This window comes from Pseudophryne corroboree, chromosome 5 (assembly GCF_028390025.1).
Source record: "Pseudophryne corroboree isolate aPseCor3 chromosome 5, aPseCor3.hap2, whole genome shotgun sequence".
Lineage (NCBI taxonomy): Eukaryota > Metazoa > Chordata > Amphibia > Anura > Myobatrachidae > Pseudophryne > Pseudophryne corroboree.
This window is the reverse complement of record NC_086448.1, coordinates 834,314,712-834,337,717: the sequence shown is the minus strand read 5'-3', so window position 1 is coordinate 834,337,717 and position 23,006 is coordinate 834,314,712. Positions and strand designations below refer to the sequence as shown.

Here is a 23,006-nt window from a genome sequence, read left to right as displayed (position 1 = left end):
AGTAGAATTTGTTACTCACATTACACCGCACAGTACCATCCGCTAGTCACATTACACTGCACAGTAGCATCCGCTAGTCACATTACACCGCACAGTACCGTCCGCTAGTCACATTACACAGCACAGTACCATCCGCTAGTCACATTACACAGCACAGTTGAATTCGTTATGCACATTACACCGCACAGTAGCGTCTGCTAGTCACATTTACACCGCACAGTAGCGTCCGCTAGTCACATTAACACCGCACAGTAGCGTCCACTAGTCACATTACACCGCACAGTACCATCCGCTAGTCATATTACACAGCACAGTACTGTCCGCTAGTCACATTACACCGCACAGTAGCATCCGCTAGTCACATTACACCGCACAGTAGCGTCCACTAGTCACATTACACCGCACAGTAGAATTTGTTACTCACATTACACCGCACAGTAGCATTCGTTACTCACATTACACCGCACAGTACCGTCCACTAGTCACATTACACCGCACAGTACCATCCACTAGTCACATTACACCGCACAGTAGAATTTGTTACTCACATTTAACCGCACAGTACCATCCGCTAGTCACATTACACTGCACAGTAGCGTCTGCTAGTCACATTACACCGCACAGTACCGTCCGCTAGTCACATTACACAGCACAGTACCATCCGCTAGTCACATTACACAGCACAGTACCGTCCGCTAGTCACATTACACCGCACAGTACCGTCCGCTAGTCACATTACACTGCACAGTACCGTCCGCTAGTCACATTACACAGTACAGCACCATCCGCTAGTCACATTACACAGCACAGTACCGTCCGCTAGTCACATTACACCGCACAGTACCATCCGCTAGTCACATTACACTGCACAGTAGCGTCCGCTAGTCACATTACACCGCACAGTACCGTCCGCTAGTCACATTACACTGCACAGTACCATCCGCTAGTCACATTACACAGCACAGTACCATTCGCTAGTCACATTACACAGCACAGTACCGTCCGCTAGTCACATTACACAGCACAGTACCGTCCGCTAGTCACATTACACTGCACAGTACCGTCCGCTAGTCACATTGTACTGCACAGTACCATCCGCTTGTCACATTACACAGCACAGTAGAATTTGTTACTCACATTACACCGCACAGTACCATCCGCTAGTCACATTACACTTCACAGTAGCGTCCGCTAGTCACATTACACCGCACAGTAGCGTCCACTAGTCACATTACACCTCACAGTAGAATTTGTTACTCACATTACACCGCACAGTAGCATTCGTTACTCACATTACACCGCACAGTACCGTCCACTAGTCATATTACATCGCACAGTACCATCCGCTAGTCACATTACACCGCACAGTAGAATTTGTTACTCACATTACACCGCACAGTACCATCCGCTAGTCACATTACACTGCACAGTAGCGTCCGCTAGTCACATTACACCGCACAGTACCGTCCGCTAGTCACATTACACAGCACAGTACCATCCACTAGTCACATTACACAGCACAGTACCGTCCGCTAGTCACATTACACCGCACAGTACCGTCCGCTAGTCACATTACACTGCACAGTACCGTCCGCTAGTCACATTACACAGCACAGTACCATCCGCTAGTCACATTACACAGCACAGTACCGTCCTCTAGTCACATTACACTGCACAGTGCCATCCGCTAGTTACATTACACAGCACAGTTGAATTCGTTATGCACATTACACCGCACAGTAGTGTCTGCTAGTCACATTTACACCGCACAGTAGCGTCCGCTAGTCACATTAAAACCGCACAGTAGCGTACACTAGTCACATTACACCGCACAGTACCATCCGCTAGTCACATTACACAGCACAGTACTGTCCGCTACTCACATAACACCGCACAGTAGCGTCCACTAGTCACATTACACCGCACAGTAGAATTCGTTACTCACATTACACCGCACAGTAGCATTCGTTACTCACACCGCACAGTACCGTCCACTAGTCACATTACACCGCACAGTACCATCCACTAGTCACATTACACCGCACAGTAGAATTTGTTACTCACATTAAACCGCACAGTACCATCCGCTAGTCAAATTACACTGCACAGTAGCGTCCGCTAGTCACATTACACCGCACAGTACCGTCCGCTAGTCACATTACACAGCACAGTACCATCCGCTAGTCACATTACACAGCACAGTACCGTCCGCTAGTCACATTACACCACACAGTACCGTCCGCTAGTCACATTACACTGCACAGTACCGTCTGCTAGTCACATTACACAGTACAGTACCATCTGCTAGTCACATTACACAGCACAGTACCGTCCGCTAGTCACATTACACTGCACAGTAGCGTCCGCTAGTCACATTACACCAGACAGTACCGTTCGCTAGTCACATTACACTGCACAGTACCATCCGCTAGTCACATTACACCGCACAGTAGAATTTGTTACTCACATTAAACCGCACAGTACCATCCGCTAGTCAAATTACACTGCACAGTAGCGTCCGCTAGTCACATTACACCGCACAGTACCGTCCGCTAGTCACATTACACAGCACAGTACCATCCGCTAGTCACATTACACAGCACAGTACCGTCCGCTAGTCACATTACACCACACAGTACCGTCCGCTAGTCACATTACACTGCACAGTACCGTCTGCTAGTCACATTACACAGTACAGTACCATCTGCCAGTCACATTACACAGCACAGTACCGTCCGCTAGTCACATTACACTGCACAGTAGCGTCCGCTAGTCACATTACACCAGACAGTACCGTTCGCTAGTCACATTACACTGCACAGTACCATCCGCTAGTCACATTACACAGCAGAGTAACGTCCGCTAGTCACATTACACTTCACAGTACCATCCGCTAATCACATTACACTGCACAGTACCGTCCGCTAGTCACATTACACAGCACAGTACCATCAGCTAGTCACATTACACAGCACAGTACATCCGCTAGTCACATTACACCGCACAGTAGCGTCTGCTAGTCACATTACACAGCACAGTACCGTCCGCTAGTCACATTACACAGCACAGTACCGTCCGCTAGTCACATTACACTGCACAGTACCGTCCGCTAGTCACATTATACTGCACAGTACCATCCGCTTGTCACATTTACACAGCACAGTAGAATTTGTTACTCACATTACACCGCACAGTACCATCCGCTAGTCACATTACACTGCACAGTAGCGTCCGCTAGTCACATTACACTGCACAGTACCATCCGCTAGTCACATTACACTGCACAGTACCGTCCGCTAGTCACATTACATTGCACAGTACTGTCCGCTAGTCACATTACACTGCACAGTAGCGTCCGCTAGTCACATTACACTGCACAGTACCGTCTGCTAGTCACATTACACTGCACAGTACCATCCGCTAGTCACATTACACTGCACAGTACCATCCGCTAGTCACAGTACACAGCACAGTACCGTCCGCTAGTCACATTACACCGCACAGTAGCGTCTGCTAGTCACATTACACTGCACAGTACCGTCCGCTGGTCACATTACACTGCACAGTACCGTCCGCTAGTCACATTACACAGCACAGTACCGTCCGCTATTCACATTACACTGTACAGTACCATCCGCTAGTCACATTACACAGCACAGTACCGTCCACTAGTCACATTACACCGCACAGTAGAATTCGTTACTCACATTACACCGCACAGTACCATCCGCTAGTCACATTACACTGCACAGTAGCGTCCGCTAGTCACATTACACAGCACAGTACCGTCCGCTAGTCACATTACACTGCACAGTACCGTCCGCTAGTCACATTACACAGCACAGTACCATCCGCTAGTCACATTACACAGCACAGTACCGTCCGCTAGTCACATTACACTGCACAGTACCATCTGCTAGTCACATTACACCGCACAGTACCGTCCGCTAGTCACATTACACAGCACAGTACCATCCGCTAGTCACATTACACCGCACAGTACCGTCCGCTAGTCACATTACACTGCACAGTACCGTCCGCTAGTCACATTACACAGCACAGTACCGTCCGCTAGTCACATTACACCGCACAGTACTGTCCGCTAGTCACACTACACTGCACAGTACCATCCGCTAGTCACATTACACTGCACTGTACCGTCCGCTAGTCACATTACACAGCACAGTACTGTCCGCTAGTCACATTACACCGCACAGTACCGTCCACTAGTCACATTACACCGCACAGTAGAATTCGTTACTCACATTACACCGCACAGTAGCGTCCGCTAGTCACATTACACCGCACAGTACCGTCCACTAGTCACATTACACCGCACAGTAGAATTCGTTACTCACATTACACCGCACAGTATCATCCGCTAGCCACATTACACAGCACAGTACCATCTGCTAGTCACATTACACCGCACAGTAGCGTCCGCTAGTCACATTACACAGCACAGTAGCGTCCGGTAGTCACATTACACCGCACAGTAGCGTCCGCTAGTCACATTACACCGCACAGTACCGTCCACTAGCCACATTACACAGCACAGTAGTGTCCGCTAGTCACATTACGCCGCACAGTAGCGTCCACTAATCACATTACACCGCACAGTAGCGTCCGCTAGCCACATTACACAGCACAGTAGTGTGCGCTAGTCACATAACGCCGCACAGTAGCGTCCGCTAGTCATATTACACCACACAGTAGAATTCGTTACTCACATTGCACCGCACAGTAGCGTCCGCTAGTCACATTACACCGCACAGTAGAATTCGTTACTCACATTACACCGCACAGTATCATCCGCTAGTCACATTACACAGCACAGTAGTGTCCGCTAGTCACATTACACAGCACAGTAGTGTCCGCTAGTCACATTACGCAGCACAGTAGCGTCCGCTAGTCACATTACACCGCACAGTAGAATTCGTTACTCACATTACACCGCACAGTATCATCCGCTAGTCACATTACACAGCACAGTAGTGTCCGCTAGTCACATTACACCGCACAGTAGCGTCCGCTAGTCACATTACGCAGCACAGTACCGTCCACTAGTCACATTACACCGCACAGTAGAATTCGTTACTCACATTACACCGCACAGTAGCATTCGTTACTCACATTACACCGCACAGTACCGTCCACTAGTCACATTACACCGCACAGTACCATCCACTAGTCACATTACACCGCACAGTAGAATTTGTTACTCACATTAAACCGCACAGTACCATCCGCTAGTCACATTACACTGCACAGTAGCGTCCGCTAGTCACATTACACCGCACAGTACCGTCCGCTAGTCACATTACACAGCACAGTACCATCCGCTAGTCACATTACACAGCACAGTACCGTCCGCTAGTCACATTACACCGCACAGTACCGTCCGCTAGTCACATTACACTGCACAGTACCGTCCGCTAGTCACATTACACAGTACAGTACCATCTGCTAGTCACATTACACAGCACAGTACCGTCCGCTAGTCACATTACACCGCACAGTACCATCCGCTAGTCACATTACACTGCACAGTAGCGTCCGCTAGTCACATTACACCAGACAGTACCGTTCGCTAGTCACATTACCCTGCACAGTACCATCCGCTAGTCACATTACACAGCACAGTACCGTCCGCTAGTCACATTACACTTCACAGTACCATCCGCTAGTCACATTACACTGCACAGTACCGTCCGCTAGTCACATTACACAGCACAGTACCATCAGCTAGTCACATTACACAGCACAGTACATCCGCTAGTCACATTACACCGCACAGAAGCGTCTGCTAGTCACATTACACAGCACAGTACCGTCCGCTAGTCACATTACACAGCACAGTACCGTCCGCTAGTCACATTACACTGCACAGTACCGTCCGCTAGTCACATTATACTGCACAGTACCTTCCGCTTGTCACATTTACACAGCACAGTAGAATTTGTTACTCACATTACACCGCACAGTACCATCCGCTAGTCACATTACACTGCACAGTAGCGTCCGCTAGTCACATTACACTGCACAGTACCATCCGCTAGTCACATTACACTGCACAGTACCGTCCGCTAGTCACATTACACTGCACAGTACTGTCTGCTAGTCACATTACACTGCACAGTACCGTCCGCTAGTCACATTACACTGCACAGTACCATCCGCTAGTCACATTACACCGCACAGTAGCGTCTGCTAGTCACATTACACTGCACAGTACCGTCCGCTGGTCACATTACACTGCACAGTACCGTCCGCTAGTCACATTACACTGCACAGTAGCGTCCGCTAGTCACATTACACTGCACAGTACCGTCTGCTAGTCACATTACACTGCACAGTACCGTCCGCTAGTCACATTACACTGCACAGTACCATCCGCTAGTCACATTACACAGCACAGTACCGTCCGCTAGTCACATTACACCGCACAGTAGCGTCTGCTAGTCACATTTCACTGCACAGTACCGTCCGCTGGTCACATTACACTGCACAGTACCGTCCGCTAGTCACATTACACTGCACAGTACCGTCCGCTAGTCACATTACACTGCACAGTACCATCCGCTAGTCACATTACACAGCACAGTACCGTCCGCTAGTCACATTACACCGCACAGTAGCGTCTGCTAGTCACATTACACTGCACAGTACCGTCTGCTAGTCACATTACACAGCACAGTACCGTCCGCTAGTCACATTACACCGCACAGTAGCGTCTGCTAGTCACATTACACTGCACAGTACCGTCCGCTGGTCACATTACACTGCACAGTACCGTCCGCTAGTCACATTACACAGCACAGTACCGTCCGCTATTCACATTACACTGCACAGTACCATCCGCTAGTCACATTACACAGCACAGTAGCGTCTGCTAGTCACATTACACTGCACAGTACCGTCTGCTAGTCACATTACACTGCACAGTACCGTCCGCTAGTCACATTACACTGCACAGTACCGTCCGCTAGTCACATTACACTGCACAGTACCATCCGCTAGTCACATTACACAGCACAGTACCGTCCGCTAGTCACATTACACCGCACAGTACCGTCCGCTAGTCACATTACACCGCACAGTACCGTCCGCTAGTCACACTACACTGCACAGTACCATCCGCTAGTCACATTACACTGCACTGTACCGTCCGCTAGTCACATTACACAGCACAGTACTGTCCGCTAGTCACATTACACCGCACAGTACCGTCCACTAGTCACATTACACCGCACAGTAGAATTCGTTACTCACATTACACCGCACAGTAGCGTCCGCTAGTCACATTACACCGCACAGTACCGTCCACTAGTCACATTACACCGCACAGTAGAATTCGTTACTCACATTACACCGCACAGTAGCGTCTGCTAGTCACATTACACTGCACAGTACCGTCCGCTGGTCACATTACACTGCACAGTACCGTCCGCTAGTCACATTACACAGCACAGTACCGTCCGCTATTCACATTACACTGCACAGTACCATCCGCTAGTCACATTACACCGCACAGTACCGTCCGCTAGTCACATTACACCGCACAGTACCGTCCGCTAGTCACATTACACAGCACAGTACCATCCGCTAGTCACATTACACCGCACAGTACCGTCCGCTAGTCACATTACACTGCACAGTACCATCCGCTAGTCACATTACACAGCACAGTACCGTCCGCTAGTCACATTACACCGCACAGTACCGTCCGCTAGTCACATTACACCGCACAGTACCGTCCGCTAGTCACACTACACTGCACAGTACCATCCGCTAGTCACATTACACTGCACTGTACCGTCCGCTAGTCACATTACACAGCACAGTACTGTCCGCTAGTCACATTACACCGCACAGTACCGTCCACTAGTCACATTACACCGCACAGTAGAATTCGTTACTCACATTACACCGCACAGTAGCGTCCGCTAGTCACATTACACCGCACAGTACCGTCCACTAGTCACATTACACCGCACAGTAGAATTCGTTACTCACATTACACCGCACAGTATCATCCGCTAGCCACATTACACAGCACAGTACCATCTGCTAGTCACATTACACCGCACAGTAACGTCCGCTAGTCACATTACACAGCACAGTAGCGTCCGCTAGTCACATTACACCGCACAGTAGCGTCCGCTAGTCACATTACACCGCACAGTACCGTCCACTAGCCACATTACACAGCACAGTAGTGTCCGCTAGTCACATTACGCCGCACAGTAGCGTCCACTAATCACATTACACCGCACAGTAGCGTCCGCTAGCCACATCACACAGCACAGTAGTGTGCGCTAGTCACATAACGCCGCACAGTATCGTCCGCTAGTCATATTACACCGCACAGTAGAATTCGTTACGCACATTACACCGCACAGTAGCGTCCGCTAGTCACATTACACCGCACAGTAGAATTCGTTACTCCCATTACACCGCACAGTATCATCCGCTAGTCACATTACACAGCACAGTAGTGTCCGCTAGTCACATTACACAGCACAGTAGTGTCCGCTAGTCACATTACGCCGCACAGTAGCGTCCGCTAGTCACATTACACCGCACAGTAGAATTTGTTACTCACATTACACCGCACAGTAGCGTCCGCTAGTCACATTACACCGCACAGTACCGTCCACTAGTCACATTACACCGCACAGTAGAATTCGTTACTCACATTACACAGCACAGTACCGTCCGCTAGTCACATTACACCGCACAGTAGCGTCCGCTAGTCACATTACACTGCACAGTACTGTCCGCTTTCCACATTACACAGCACAGTACCGTCCGCTAGTCACATTACACCGCACAGTAGCGTCCGCTAGTCACATTACACCGCACAGTAGCGTCCGCTAGTCACATTACACAGCACAGTACTGTCCGCTAGTCACATTACACCGCACAGTAGCGTCCGCTAGTCACATTACACCGCACAGTACCATCCGCTAGCCACATTACACAGCACAGTACCGTCCGCTAGTCACATTACACCGCACAGTAGCGTCCGCTAGTCACATTACACAGCACAGTACTGTCCGCTAGTCACATTACACCGCACAGTAGCGTCCGTTAGTCACATTTACACCGCACAGTACCGTCCGCTAGCCACATTACACAGCACAGTACCGTCCGCTAGTCACATTACACCGCACAGTAGCGTCCACTAATCACATTACATCGCACAGTAGCGTCCGCTAGCCACATTACACAGCACAGTAGTGTGCGCTAGTCACATTACGCCGCACAGTAGCGTCCGCTAGTCACATTACACCACATTGTACCAGCCGCTAGCCACATTACGCTGCACAGTACCGTTGGCTAGTCACATTACACTGCACAGTACCGTCCGCTAGTCACATTACACAGCACAGTACTGTCCGCTAGTCACATTACACCGCACAGTGGGGGTCATTCCGAGTTGTTCGCTCGTTATTTTTTTCTCGCAACGGAGCGATTAGTCGCTAATGCGCATGCGCAATGTCCGCAGTGCGACTGCGCCAAGTAAATTTGCTATGCAGTTAGGTATTTTACTCACGGCATTACGAGGTTTTTTCTTCGTTCTGGTGATCGTAGTGTGATTGACAGGAAGTGGGTGTTTCTGGGCGGAAACTGGCCGTTTTATGGGAGTGTGTGAAAAAACGCTACCGTTTCTGGGAAAAACGCGGGAGTGGCTGGAGAAACGGAGGAGTGTCTGGGGAGCGAACGCTGGGTGTGTTTGTGACGTCAAACCAGGAACGTCAAGCACTGAACTGATCGCAATGGCAGAGTATGTCTCGAGCTACTCAGAAACTGCACAGAGAAGTCTTTTCGCAATATTGCGAATCTTTCGTTCGCAATTTTGATAAGCTAAGATTCACTCCCAGTAGGCGGCGGCTTAGCGTGTGCAAAGCTGCTAAAAGCAGCTTGCGAGCGAACAACTCGGAATGAGGGCCCGTAGCATCCGCTAGTCACATTACACTGCACAGTAGCGTCCGCTAGCCACATTACACAGCACAGTAGTGTCCACTAGTCACATTACGCCGCACAGAAGCGTCCGCTAGTCACATTACACCACATAGTACCATCCGCTAGCCACATTACACAGCACAGTACCGTCGGCTAGTCACATTACACTGCACAGTACCGTCCGCTAGTCACATTACACCGCACAGTACTGTCCGCTAGTCACATTACGCCGCACAGAAGCGTCCGCTAGTCACATTACACTGCACAGTAGCGTCCGCTAGTCACATTACATTGCACAGTACCGTCGGCTAGTCACATTACACTGCACAGTACCGTCCGCTAGTCACATTACGCCGCACAGAAGCGTCCGCTAGTCACATTACACCACACAGTACCATCCGCTAGCCACATTACACAGCACAGTACCGTCGGCTAGTCACATTACACTGCACAGCACCGTCCGCTAGTCACATTACACCGCACAGTACTGTCCGCTAGTCACATTACACTGCACAGTAGCGTCCGCTAGTCACATTACACTGCACAGTACCGTCGGCTAGTCACATTACACTGCACAGTACCGTCCGCTAGTCACATTATGCCGCACAGAAGCGTCTGCTAGTCACATTACACCACACAGTACCATCCGCTAGCCACATTACACAGCACAGTACCGTCGGCTAGTCACATTACACTGCACAGTACCGTCGCTAGTCACATTACACCGCACAGTACTGTCCGCTAGTCACATTACACTGCACAGAAGCGTCCGCTAGTCACATTACACTGCACAGTAGCGTCCGCTAGTCACATTACACAGCACAGTACCGTCGGCTAGTCACATTACACTGCACAGTACCGTCCGCTAGTCACATTACACCGCACAGTACTGTCCGCTAGTCACATTACACTGCACAGTAGCGTCCGCTAGTCACATTACACTGCACAGTAGCGTCCGCTAGTCACATTACACCGCACAGTAGCTTACACGTGATGTATAACTATTGACAAGAACACGGGGGGAGATAGGAGAGAGAGAGGGGAGAGTGAGAGTGGGGAGGGGGGGTGAGAGAGAGGGGAGAGAGAGAAGTGGGGTGAGAGAGACCATCTCTGACATGGTGGCTCTGACCTTCTCTGACTTCTGGACATGGTGCCGGCTGTGATCATGGTAACTGCATCCCAGCCAGCAGTGTTAGCCTTATCCAAGGCGGGCGGCTGCGGCCCTGTACAGTGAGTTACGGTGACTCACTCACGGTCAGCAACGGCGGGGATTTGGTGAAACCCTGACTGGACCAGTTTCCAGAACGTCGTACCGGATCAGCTCCCTGCAGCAACCTCTGCCGCCGAGGAGCAAAAACAGTTGGCAAGGGGTCATTTATTATTAATTATTTATTTATGCTGCATTAAAAACATTTGTCCCCTCTTATGCAGCCAGAGTTATATATATAGCTGCAGCACCAGCAGCTATCTCAGTGCTCCCCCATCCCTCCCTCTGCTCGGGGGTAGCAGCAGTGCTCCCCCCTCTCTCCCTCTGCCCCGTGTGACAGCAGTGCACAGACAGCGCCACTGTGCAGTACTGACATCCTACTGGCAGTGCGGGAGCAGCAGCAGCTTCGAGCGGGGAGCAGGCAGTGGTCTCTGCCTCCCCGCTGACAGCCCGTCGTGGACACGCCCCTAGACGGGGACGCACTTACACAGCTCCCCAGCAGCAGAGGTCGCACAGGGAGCTGGTGCTGGCCGGGTTTCACTGAATCGTGCAGCGGTGGCCTCTACTGTCCAGTGCTCTATGCGGCTGCGTAGCCCGCATATGCGTCGGGACGGCGATGATCCCGCCCGCTGGGATATCAATACCACTCTGCCCCTTGAATTGGGTTCTGTGTTTACATAAAAAAATGAAAAGCTGTGGATTATTGCTTATTGGTGTACTGTCACAGGGGCAAACGATCAGGGCTGTAGGCATAGATGTCAGGACCAGCTGCATCTCCCATTGGCAGCTTTACGTGGCTTGCTCGGGAATTAGTAGCCCCAAGTATCTTTTTGTGTTAATCACTGAAGGAAAAACTGCAAATACTGTTCACAAAGACATTTTGTGACCAATGTGTACAATATAAAATATACATCTCAATATTAGATGGCACTACTGTCTTCGTAAAATGAGTTCCTCTAAGCAATAACATAAATCCATTCAAGAGACGCAGCGGGCAAACACTACTTGTAATTATTATTATTATTATTATTATTATTATATAATGCCAGCATATTATGTTGAGCTTTACCACTGAAAACTGTGTGGGGTCCTGAGGACCGAGTTTGAGAACCTGTGATCTAGTGCAGTGGTTCTCAAACTCGGTCCTCAGGACCCCACACAGTGCATGTTTTGCAGGTAACCCAGCAAGTGCACAGGTGTATTCATTATTCACTGACACATTTTAAAGGGTCCACAGGTGGAGCAAATTATTTCACTTGTGATTCTGTGAGGAGACCTGCAAAACATGCACTGTGTGGGGTCCTGAGGACCGAGTTTGAGAACCTGTGATCTAGTGCATAGGTTCTCAAACTCGGTCCTCAGGACACCACACGGTGCATGTTTTGCAGGTCTCACAGAATCACAAGTGAAATAATTAGCTCCACCTGTGGAACTTTTACAATGTGTCAGTGAGTAATTAATACACCTGTGCACCTGCTGGGTTACCTGCAAAACATGCACTGTGTGGGGTCCTGAGGACCATGGGGTAAATTTACTTAGATGGGAGTTCTATTTAAGATGGGATGTTGCCCACAGCAACCAATCAGCTTTTACTTCTCATTTATCTAGCACCTTCTAGAAGATAATACCTGGAATCTGATTGGTTGCTATGGGCAACATCCCATCTTAAATAGAACTCCCATCTTAGTAAATTTACCCCCGAGTTTGAGAACCTGTGATCTAGTGCAGTGGTTCTCAAACTCGGTCCTCAGGACCCCACACAGTGCATGTTTTGCATGTAACCCAGCAGGTGCACAGGTGTATTAATTACTCACTGACACATTTAAAAAGGTCCACAGGTGGAGCTAATTATTTCACTTGTGATTTTGTGAGGAGACCTGCAAAACATGCACCGTGTGGGGTCCTGAGGACCGAGTTTGAGAACCTGTGATCTAGTGTATGCTCTGTCTGCCTGCTTGGCTGACATATAAGATTGAGTGAATAGTGATTGGGATATGGTTGGTGTAATAAGCAAGAAAATATATATTTCTAAAGAATTATATAGTTTCCTAAATTATGAAGGTGTATCATATAATGTGCTCATAACATTTAATTTTATTTCCTTTTAACTTCCCCCTTGATGCTGGGCATCCCCACTATCTGGAAAGTCTTGGGGGGAGGGTGCTGCTGCCATGGCCCATGGCTAGACCTTACACCTCTGGTGCTGCCCAGGTGGGGCCACTAGTACAAATTTTTCCAGGGCCGCTTTTTGTTCCCAATCCGCCCCTGCTCACAGTGCCAGATACGAAAATGCCCCCAATAGTGCCAGACACAAATATGCCCCCCCCCAGTGTCAGATACACATATGCCCCCAATAGTGCCAAACACAAATATGCGCCCACAGTGCCAGATACACATATGACCCCAATAGTGCCAGACACAAATATGCCACCATAGTACCAGATATCCCCCCACAGTGCCAGATACACATATGCCCCGACAGTGCCAGATACACATATGCCCTGACATTGACAGATATGCTCTCACAGTGCCAGATACACATATGCCCTGACAGTGCCAGATATGCTCTCACAGTGCCAGATACACATATGCCCTGACATTGACAGATATGCTCTCACAGTGCCAGATACACATATGCCCTGACAGTGCCAGAAATGCTCTCACAGTGCCAGATACACATATACCCTGACATTGACAGATATGCTCTCACAGTGCCAGATACACATATGCCCTGACAGTGCCAGATATGCTCTCACAGTGCCAGATACACATATGCCCCCATACTGCCAGGTATGCCCACACAGTGCCAGATACACATATGCCCGGACAGTGCCAGATACACATATGCCCCCAATAGTGCCAGACACAAATATGCCCCCACAGTGGCAGATATGCTCCCACAGTGCTAGATACACATATGCACCGACAGTGGCAGATATGCCCCCACAGTGCCAGATACACATATGCCCCAACAGTGCCAGATATGCCCCCACAGTGCCAGATACACATATGCCCCAACAGTGCCAGATATGCTCCCACAGTGCCAGATACACATATGCCTCCACAGCGCCAGATACACATATGCCCCCACAGTGCCAGATACACATATGCCCCCACAGTGCCAGATACACATATGCCTCCACAGTGCCAGATACACATATGCCCCCACAGTGCCAGATACACATATGCCCCCACAGTGCCAGATACACATATGCCCCCACAGTGCCAGATACACATATGCCCCCACAGTGCCAGATACACATATGCCCCCACAGTGCCAGATACACATATGCCTCCACAGTGCCAGATACACATATGCCCCCACAGTGCCAGATACACATATGCCTCCACAGTGCCAGATACACATATGCCCCCACAGTGCCAGATACACATATGCCCCCACAGTGCCAGATACACATGCCCCCCACAGTGCCAGATATGCCCCCAGCAGTGAAACTCACCGTTGTTGTTGTTGTTGTTGCTGCTGCTCTCTGGGGTTGGCTGTACAGTGTGACTGTTGGGGAGAGGAGAGTGTAGCAAGCGCCTCTCCTGCCCCTCTCCTGCCCTCAGTCCAGTCTTCTCCTGCGTCCTATATCTCAGATCTCGTGCCGGTCCGTGAGCCAATCAGAGCTCGTGGTCCAGCAGCAGCGGCTTCTGATTGGCTGCTGGTCTGCAAGCTCTGATTGGCTCACGAGCCGGCGTTTGAGTGTAATCCACGCCGCCGCCGGACTCGGGAAGAGGAGAGACCACCGGTCACCGGAGTCTGGACTGACTGCGCTTTCCTCTCTCTGACACGGTGTCTGCGAGGTGGCGGCCCAGCGGTACTGCGTACCGGCTGGGAAATTCTTACCGGTACGCAGTTCCGCCCCGTACCGCCACACTCGCAGCACTGGTTTAGGCACCAAGGGGCATATTCATCATCCTTAAAATATCACAATTTCTACACTCCTCAGGGGATGTAGAAATTGTGACAGTCATCAATCTCCGAAAAAGCATTTTTTTCAGAGTTTGATCGTGAAAATGTTCACAATCCCGAGATGGCGAACAGTCCCCGCATCTCTTCACAAGCTGCCGGACAGACAGGTGCCGGAGGAGGGGAGCTGTGTCCTGTACGCCGGGATCACATACTGATCCCCAGAACAGTAATAAAACAAGCCTTGGTAGTAACAGGCAGACAGAGAGGTATGGAGGCCCTGCTCGTAGGCTTACAGTCAAGGGCGTAGCTACCATAGGTGCAGGAGGTGCAGTTGCTATGGAGACCAGAGCTGAGAGGAGCCACCTTCCCTGTCACAGTTACATGTGATATATACATTTTTCACCATTGGGTGGCACATAGGGGCCCTTACAATACATGGTATGTCATAAAGTGACTTGGGAGTACTGTGTTGCATAAACTGTACTGGGAGCCCTACAATTTGACATAACATTAACTAGGGCACTACTGTGGTTCAGAAAATGAGCTCGGGCACTATTATAGGCAGAGCCGGCCATAGGCATAGGCAAACTAGGCAATTGCCTAGGGCATTTGATATGCCTAGGGGCATCAGCAGCTTCTGCTGATTAAAATGATATGCGGCATGCCTATATTCTGTATGTAGCATTTCATATGCAGATACAGCCACAGTCTCAGTCTCACACAGTATATAGGCATGCTGCATATCATTTTAATCAGCAGAAGGTGCTTGTGCATCCTAGCCACATAGCAATGCAAATAAGATGCATTTTCATAAAAAAGGTGCCCGACGTTAACATTGAGGCAAGATTTATGAGGACACATCTGTATTCAAGCAGAGGCAGAGGTCACAGTGTTAGTGGCAGTGTGAGTGCTGTGTGCATGTCAGTGGGTTGGTTGTGCACTATGTTCAGAATATGTGTAAGGAGCATTATGTGTGTCATGTAAAAATACATTAATAATGTGCAACATATGTGTAAGGGGCACTGTGTGTCATTATGTGTATAAGGGCATTAATAATGTGCGGCATATGTGTAACAGGGTACTACTGTATGTGTGTCATTATGTGTATAGGGGCACTAATAATGTGCAGCAAATGTGTAAGGGGCACTATGTGTGTCATTATGTGTATAAGGGCATTAATAATGTGCGACATATGTGTAAGGGACATTATGTGTAAAAGGGCATTAATAAAGGTTGTCATAATGTGTAAGGCACATTATGTTTATAAGGACTTTAATAAAGTGTCACATGTGTAAGGGGCATTATGTTTATAAGGACATTAATAATGTGTAAGGGGCATTACTGTGTGGAATTATGTGTATAAATGCATTACTAATGTGTTGCATTATGTGTATAAAGTGCTCTACTATGTGGCGTTGCGTATAGAAAGGGCACTGCTGTGTCGTCTAATATGAATAAGGAGCAATAGTGTGTGGTGTAATGTGAATAAGGAGCAATTCAGTGTGATGTAATGTGGATAAGGGGCTCTACTGTGAGGAGTAATGTTTATAAGGTAAAGTAATACTACTGTGGGATGTAATATGAATTATGGAAACTATCGCATGATCAAATGTGAATAAAGTTGCAGTACTGTGTGGCGTAATTGGAATTGGGGTTACTATTGTGTGGCCATGCCCCTTGCCAGCAAAAACACACCCCTTTTTGGGCTGTGCGCCAAATGTGCGAACTGTTTCTATTTAAAATATAGGGGGTACAAACACCAAAATAAGGACTGCTATGGGTGAGGGGTGATGGTGCTGGGAAAGGGGTGCAGGGTCAGAGGCGGAACCAGCGGTGGGGCTAGGGGGCACCAGCCAAAATCTTGCCTTGGGCATCATATTGGTTAGGGCCGGCTCTGATTATAGGGTATAAAATTAACAACTGCTGCAGACTGGTGTATCTCTAAAAGCAGTGGTATTGGGGCCCCTTTAAAATGTTGCTATGGGTCCCACAAAGCTCTGGCTTCCTAGCCACCCTCCCATACAGGCCTGGTGTATGCAGACATGGGTTGAATAATTATACAATCAGCATTTTAAGTGGGGTTTTGTTGTAAAATTCACTATAAGAATCTACTGGTTTGCAATAAAAATACTGTATGGGACAATGAGTATAATACTGACAGACCTGTTGATATTTTGAATACTTTTGCTTGCAACTGTATACATACGGTACAGGCACAAATATATACACATATTTTTAACATCATTTTTATATCTATTTTTGATCAGCCTGCAGGAGTGAGGAGATCAAAAAGTAGACGAAGTGACCTCATTCGACTGAGCAGAATACGTAGAGGGAATCGCGGTGGCAACGGCAAACGTCCTAATCGTGGTGAAAAGCCTTATAGACCTGGATTTGGCTCTTCAATTGCAACTGTCAAGAACAGTAACACAGGAACGTCTTGGGCTTAGAGAACTATCTGTAGAACTATTATATTCCTGTCAGTGACTGTCACGTTTTCTCTATGCATACTTTCTACAACGTCATTTTCCACCAATCTGTTCTTATTACATGTTATTCACAAGAGACGCCAATATCCTGCAGAGACTGACTGAATACATTTACAATATATATGATGTTTCACAAATACAACCTGTAAAAACAAAATATTCACTTCTGAATATAGAAATGATATTGAACTCATAAAAATCTGTACTACATATAATAAAAATATTACCCAATAAATATTGTTGCCGATGATCAACTTCCAGATCGGGATTTAGGGAGAAATCTGCCTGTACATCTCCTTAAATTAAAACGCAAATAGCTGTATGTATGTATGTATGTATGTATGTATGTATGTTCTCGCATTACTTAGCTCTATCTGGATGAAATATCATTCCGGGACAGTCCTTTGACACGTCTTCTCTCTCCTGGCATGATGTGTAAGTGGGAGCAAGTCCAATAACTGCCCCTTTATTTTCCTGCATCTACAGTCCAATAACTGCCCCATTACTGTCCTGCATCTACAGTACAATAACTGCCCCATTACTGTCCTGCATCTACAGACCAATAACTGCCCCATTACTGTCCTGCATCTGCAGTACAATAACTGCCCCATTACTGTCCTGCATCTACAGACCAATAACTGCCCCATTACTGTCCTGCATCTACAGTACAATAACTGCCCCCATTACTGTTCTGCATCTACAGTCCAATAACTGCCCAATTACTGTCCTGCATCTACAGTCCAATAACTGCCCCATTATTGTCCTGCATCTACAGTCCAATAACTGCCCTCAATTACTGTCTTGCATCTAATGTCCAATAACTGCCCCATTACTGTCTTGCCTTTACAGTACAATTACTGTCCCATTTCTGCCCTGCATCTATAGTCCAATAATTGTCCCATTACTGTCCTGCATCTACAGTCCAATAATTGCCCCCATTATTGTTCTGTATCTATCAACCAATAACTGCCCCATTAATGTCCTGCATCTACAGTCCAAGAACATCCCCATTATTGTTCTGCATCTACAGTACAATAACTGCCCTCAATTACTGTCTTGCATCTATAGTCCAATAACTGCCCCATTACTGTCTTGCCTCTACAGTACAATAACTGTCCCATTACTGCCCTGCATCTATAGTCGAATAATTGCCCCATTACTGTCCTGTATCTATCAACCAATAACTGCCCCATTACTGTCCTGCATCTACAGCCCAAGAACCGCAACCCATTAATGTCCTGTATCTATCAGTCCAATAACTGCCCCCATTATTGTCCTGCATCTACAGTCCAATAACTGCCCCATTACTGTCCTGCGTCTACAGTACAATAACTGCCCCATTACTGTCATGTATCTATCAACCAATAACAGCCCCATTACTGTCCTGCATCTACAGTCCAATAACTGCCACATTATTGTCCTGCATCTACAGTCCAATAACTGCCCTATTACTGTCCTGCATCTACAGTCCAATAACTGCCCTCAATGACTGTCTTGCATCTACAGTCCAATAACTGCCCTATTACTGTTCTGCATCTACAGTACAATAACTGCCCTATTACTGTCCTGCATCTACAGTCCAATAACTGCCCTCAATGACTGTCTTGCATCTACAGTCCAATAACTGCCCTATTACTGTCCTGCATCTACAGTCCAATAACTGCCCTCAAGTACTGTCTTGCATCTAATGTCCAATAACTGCCCCATTACTGTCTTGCCTTTACAGTACAATAACTGCCCCATTACTGTCTTGCCTTTACAGTACAATAACTGTCCCATTTCTGCCCTGCATCTATAGTCCAATAATTGCCCCATTACTGTCCTGTATCTACAGTCTAATAACTGTCCCATTACTGTCCTGCATCTACCAATGGAGCCTCCCTCATTGTTGCAGTTTCTTCGCCTAAACAATGTATTTGTCGTGCCTTAGCTATTGCTCAGGTTGTTGAGGTGTTGCACGGAGAGCCTCGTTGAGATGCGACAACATACATAGCATGCAATACACATCTTCACCACTGGGTGGCTAATGCTCCACTAATCCAGTACTGTAGAGCGAATAGCAGCACATGGATATACAGTACAGTACAGTAGTTCTACTGTAATAGTGTACACTTAGCAAGCCCTGGCAAATGGCCAGTGACAACTATAATGTTATACACACAGACCAACGGTCAGAAGGAAAGAGTCAACCAGGAACTTCAAGTGTATAGCGTACTGTAAATAAAGGGATGCTGTAGAAAATATTCATTCTCTGTCGGGACCAAATAAATAAATAACAATAGTGTATAAAGACGCAAACTTATGTGTTAAAGCACAGGTTCTAAAACTCAGTCCTCAGGACCCCACATGGTTCATGTTTTGCAGGTCACCTGTAGATTTTTAAAATGTGCCAGGTGGTGATACACAGTGCAGCTGCTGGGTTAGATGGAAAACGTGAACCGTGTGGGGTCCTGAGGATCGAGTTTGAGAACCACTGTGTTAAAGCAATGGACCATTGGCGTTAGGGTTATGTGAGCGTCCAAGTTCTGTAGACAATACAGCAGAAGCAAAACCAATTAAAAGGGATCACTGCTTCTATTTACACATGAGTTTGCATTTGTATCACCAGGCTTTGTGGCCTAGCGGTGAGGTTTACTTGGTCCCATGCTCATGGCCCTGGGTTCGATTCCCGGAAAGGGCGAATGCCAATTTTTTTTTCTTTAGACTTTATTATTATTATTTTTTTTTTAAACATTCATACATTTAAGAACCTTACATTCAATAGAATTATGAACACAGGAAAAGACCAGTTTCCATTATGAACTGGCTGAGCATCTGCAATTGAAAATCTGTAGTACAGCACTTCATGTACGCACTTACTGTTTAATGTACATATCTTGTATACAGTATGTGGGGCTAGGGTAGCAAGAAAAAGTTACAAACAAAAACAAAATAGTTTGCTCAGGAACTCTCTAGACCCTGCCCCCAACCAAAGCTACTGTGTTATGAGCACTCCATTTACACACTGTTTTGTCAATTGATTGACTGTAAGCTGGCCTCCCTGTCTGAGAAATTAGCAGTCTCCCATGGGAGGGGGAAGGGGGAGATGGGTAGCCTGCATACAGTATGAATTGAACGGAGAAGTTGCAATAAGATTCACAGAACTTTACTGGACTGTCATTTTGGCAGTAATGTGCGGGCGTCACACACGCATTGATACATTGATTTACTAATGAACGCTGGGCTTGAGGGGTTGCCTCTTAACGCAATGGGGAGACCCAGGAAGAAGTACAGTAAACTCAGTCTCATAAAGATAACACTCAGAATTTAAAAAGCCAAACTTGTATTGTATATTTGTGTAATAAGTAGCTTTATATCTGTGTAAAGAGTAACATTCACGGTTTTTTTCTAATTTTCCCAAAACAAGTTCTGTCATACTTTGTATGCAGACTCAGACACACACACACACACACACACACACACACACACACACACACACACGCACACGCACACGCACACACACACAATTAGAAAAAACTGTAGGTGCTACTTATTACACAAATATACAAGTGTGAATTTTCAAATTACGAATGTGTTATCTTTATGAGACTGAGTTTACTGTACTTCTTCAAGGACCTCCCCATTGCTTTAATAGGCAACCTCCCCCACCACTAATCCCACCTCCTGTGAGACTCGTGATTTCACGGACTGGGTGAACTGCTTAGTAAATGAGAAACACCACACGACTGGTACACTACTGTATATAAATGAACGGTTCATGCTGTCATTTAATAAGCAGTACACCCAATCCATGAAATCACAAGTCTCGTGGGGGTGGGATTAGAGGTGGGGGAGGCTGCCTATTAAAGCAACGGGGAGGCCCAGGAAGAAGTACAGTAAACTCAGTCTCATAAAGATAAGACTCTAGTAATTTGAAAAGTCACACTTGTATATTTGTGTAATAAGTAGCACTTTCAGTTTTTTTCTTCTAATTTTGACTATATGTGTGTGCATGTCTGAGACTGTATACATAGTATGACAGCACTTGTTTTGGCAAAATTAGAGAAAAACGGTAAATGCTGGTTTTTTTTGACTGATACCTGCAGTGACAGTGATGTTGATCATTTTTTATAGTGCTGTGTGTTGCAACTCTATCGCTGATTGTAATGATTTTTTCACTTTTAGATAGCTGTGTAGAACCCCGAACTGTGATTTTCTTTGTGTTCATTGGAGACACTGAGCCAATCTACAGATGGGTCCTCTTACATTCTTGCTGTAGTCACGCTAAACAGCCCTTGAAGTCACACCATGCCGCAGTGGGACTCGGTAGCGCCGATCGTCTTTGTGTTTTTTTTAGTGAAAATGCATCATAGACTCAATGTAATAGGATACATGTAATGTAATAGGATGCACAAGCAGCTTCTCCTGATTAAAATTACATGCAGCATGCCTATATTCTGTGTGTGACTACGACTATATCTGCATGCAAAATGCTCTGCTACAGTGTTTTCCTGGAAAAACACTGTAACGTTTCATTTCGGATGCAGATATAGCTGCTATTATACACAGCATGGTGAAGTGCATGGTAAACATATCCACAGATGTGTACAGTAAAGTAGTTCTTGCGCTATAGTGTATTTCAATGGATGCCTCACACATGCGCAATGGTGAGTCTTGCACTATAATATTTTATTGGACACCTCACGTAAGCAATGGGGATTTTCAAAAGCGACATCTGGTGGATGATCACTGGTATCACAAGCACCGGTAATGCCATACGACACGCTAAGCTCTATGCGCCACCCTGCGACCTGGCACATTGTGACTCCGTGATCAGGACAAATACCATGGACAGTGTAGATGAGCGAGGCTCCATCTGTATAGTCCAATAATTGCCCCCATTGCTGTCCTGCATCTACAGTCCAATAACTGCCCTATTACTGTCCTGCATCTACAGTCCAATAACTGCCCCATTACTGTCCTGCATCTACAGTCCAATAACTGCCCCATTACTATCCTGTATCTACAGTCCAATAACTGCCCCATTACTGTCCTGCATCTACAGTCCAATCACTGCCCCATTACTGTCCTGCATCTATAGTCCAATACCTGCCCCATTACTGTCCTGCATCTACAGTCCAATAACTGCCCCATTACTGTCCTGCATCTACAGTCCAATAACTCTCTTTACTGTCCTGTATCTATAAACCAATAACTGCCACCTTACTGTCCTGCATCTACAGTTTAATAACTGCCCCATTACTGTCCTGCAACTATAGTCCAATAACTGCCCCATTACTATCCTGCATCTACAGTTCAATAACTGCCCCATTACTGTCCTGCATCTATAGTCCAATAACTGCCCCATTACTATCCTGCATCTACAGTCCAATAACTGCCCCATTACTGTCCTGCATCTACAGTCCAATAACTGCCCCATTCAGTG

General features: G+C 47.3%; 1 protein-coding gene across 1 annotated transcript in view; it reads left to right on the top strand.

Annotated features, from left to right (window-relative positions):
- Positions 1-17,816, top strand: part of LOC134928628 (cathelicidin-related antimicrobial peptide Bf-CRAMP-like) — a 103,944-nt gene extending 86,128 nt beyond the window's left edge. The window contains exon 5 of the mRNA XM_063924556.1: positions 17,360-17,816. Within this exon, the coding sequence (XP_063780626.1) occupies positions 17,360-17,542 (183 nt within the window). The 3' untranslated portion in view covers positions 17,543-17,816. The remainder of the gene's footprint in view (positions 1-17,359) is intronic.
- The last annotated feature ends 5,190 nt before the right edge of the window (positions 17,817-23,006 follow it).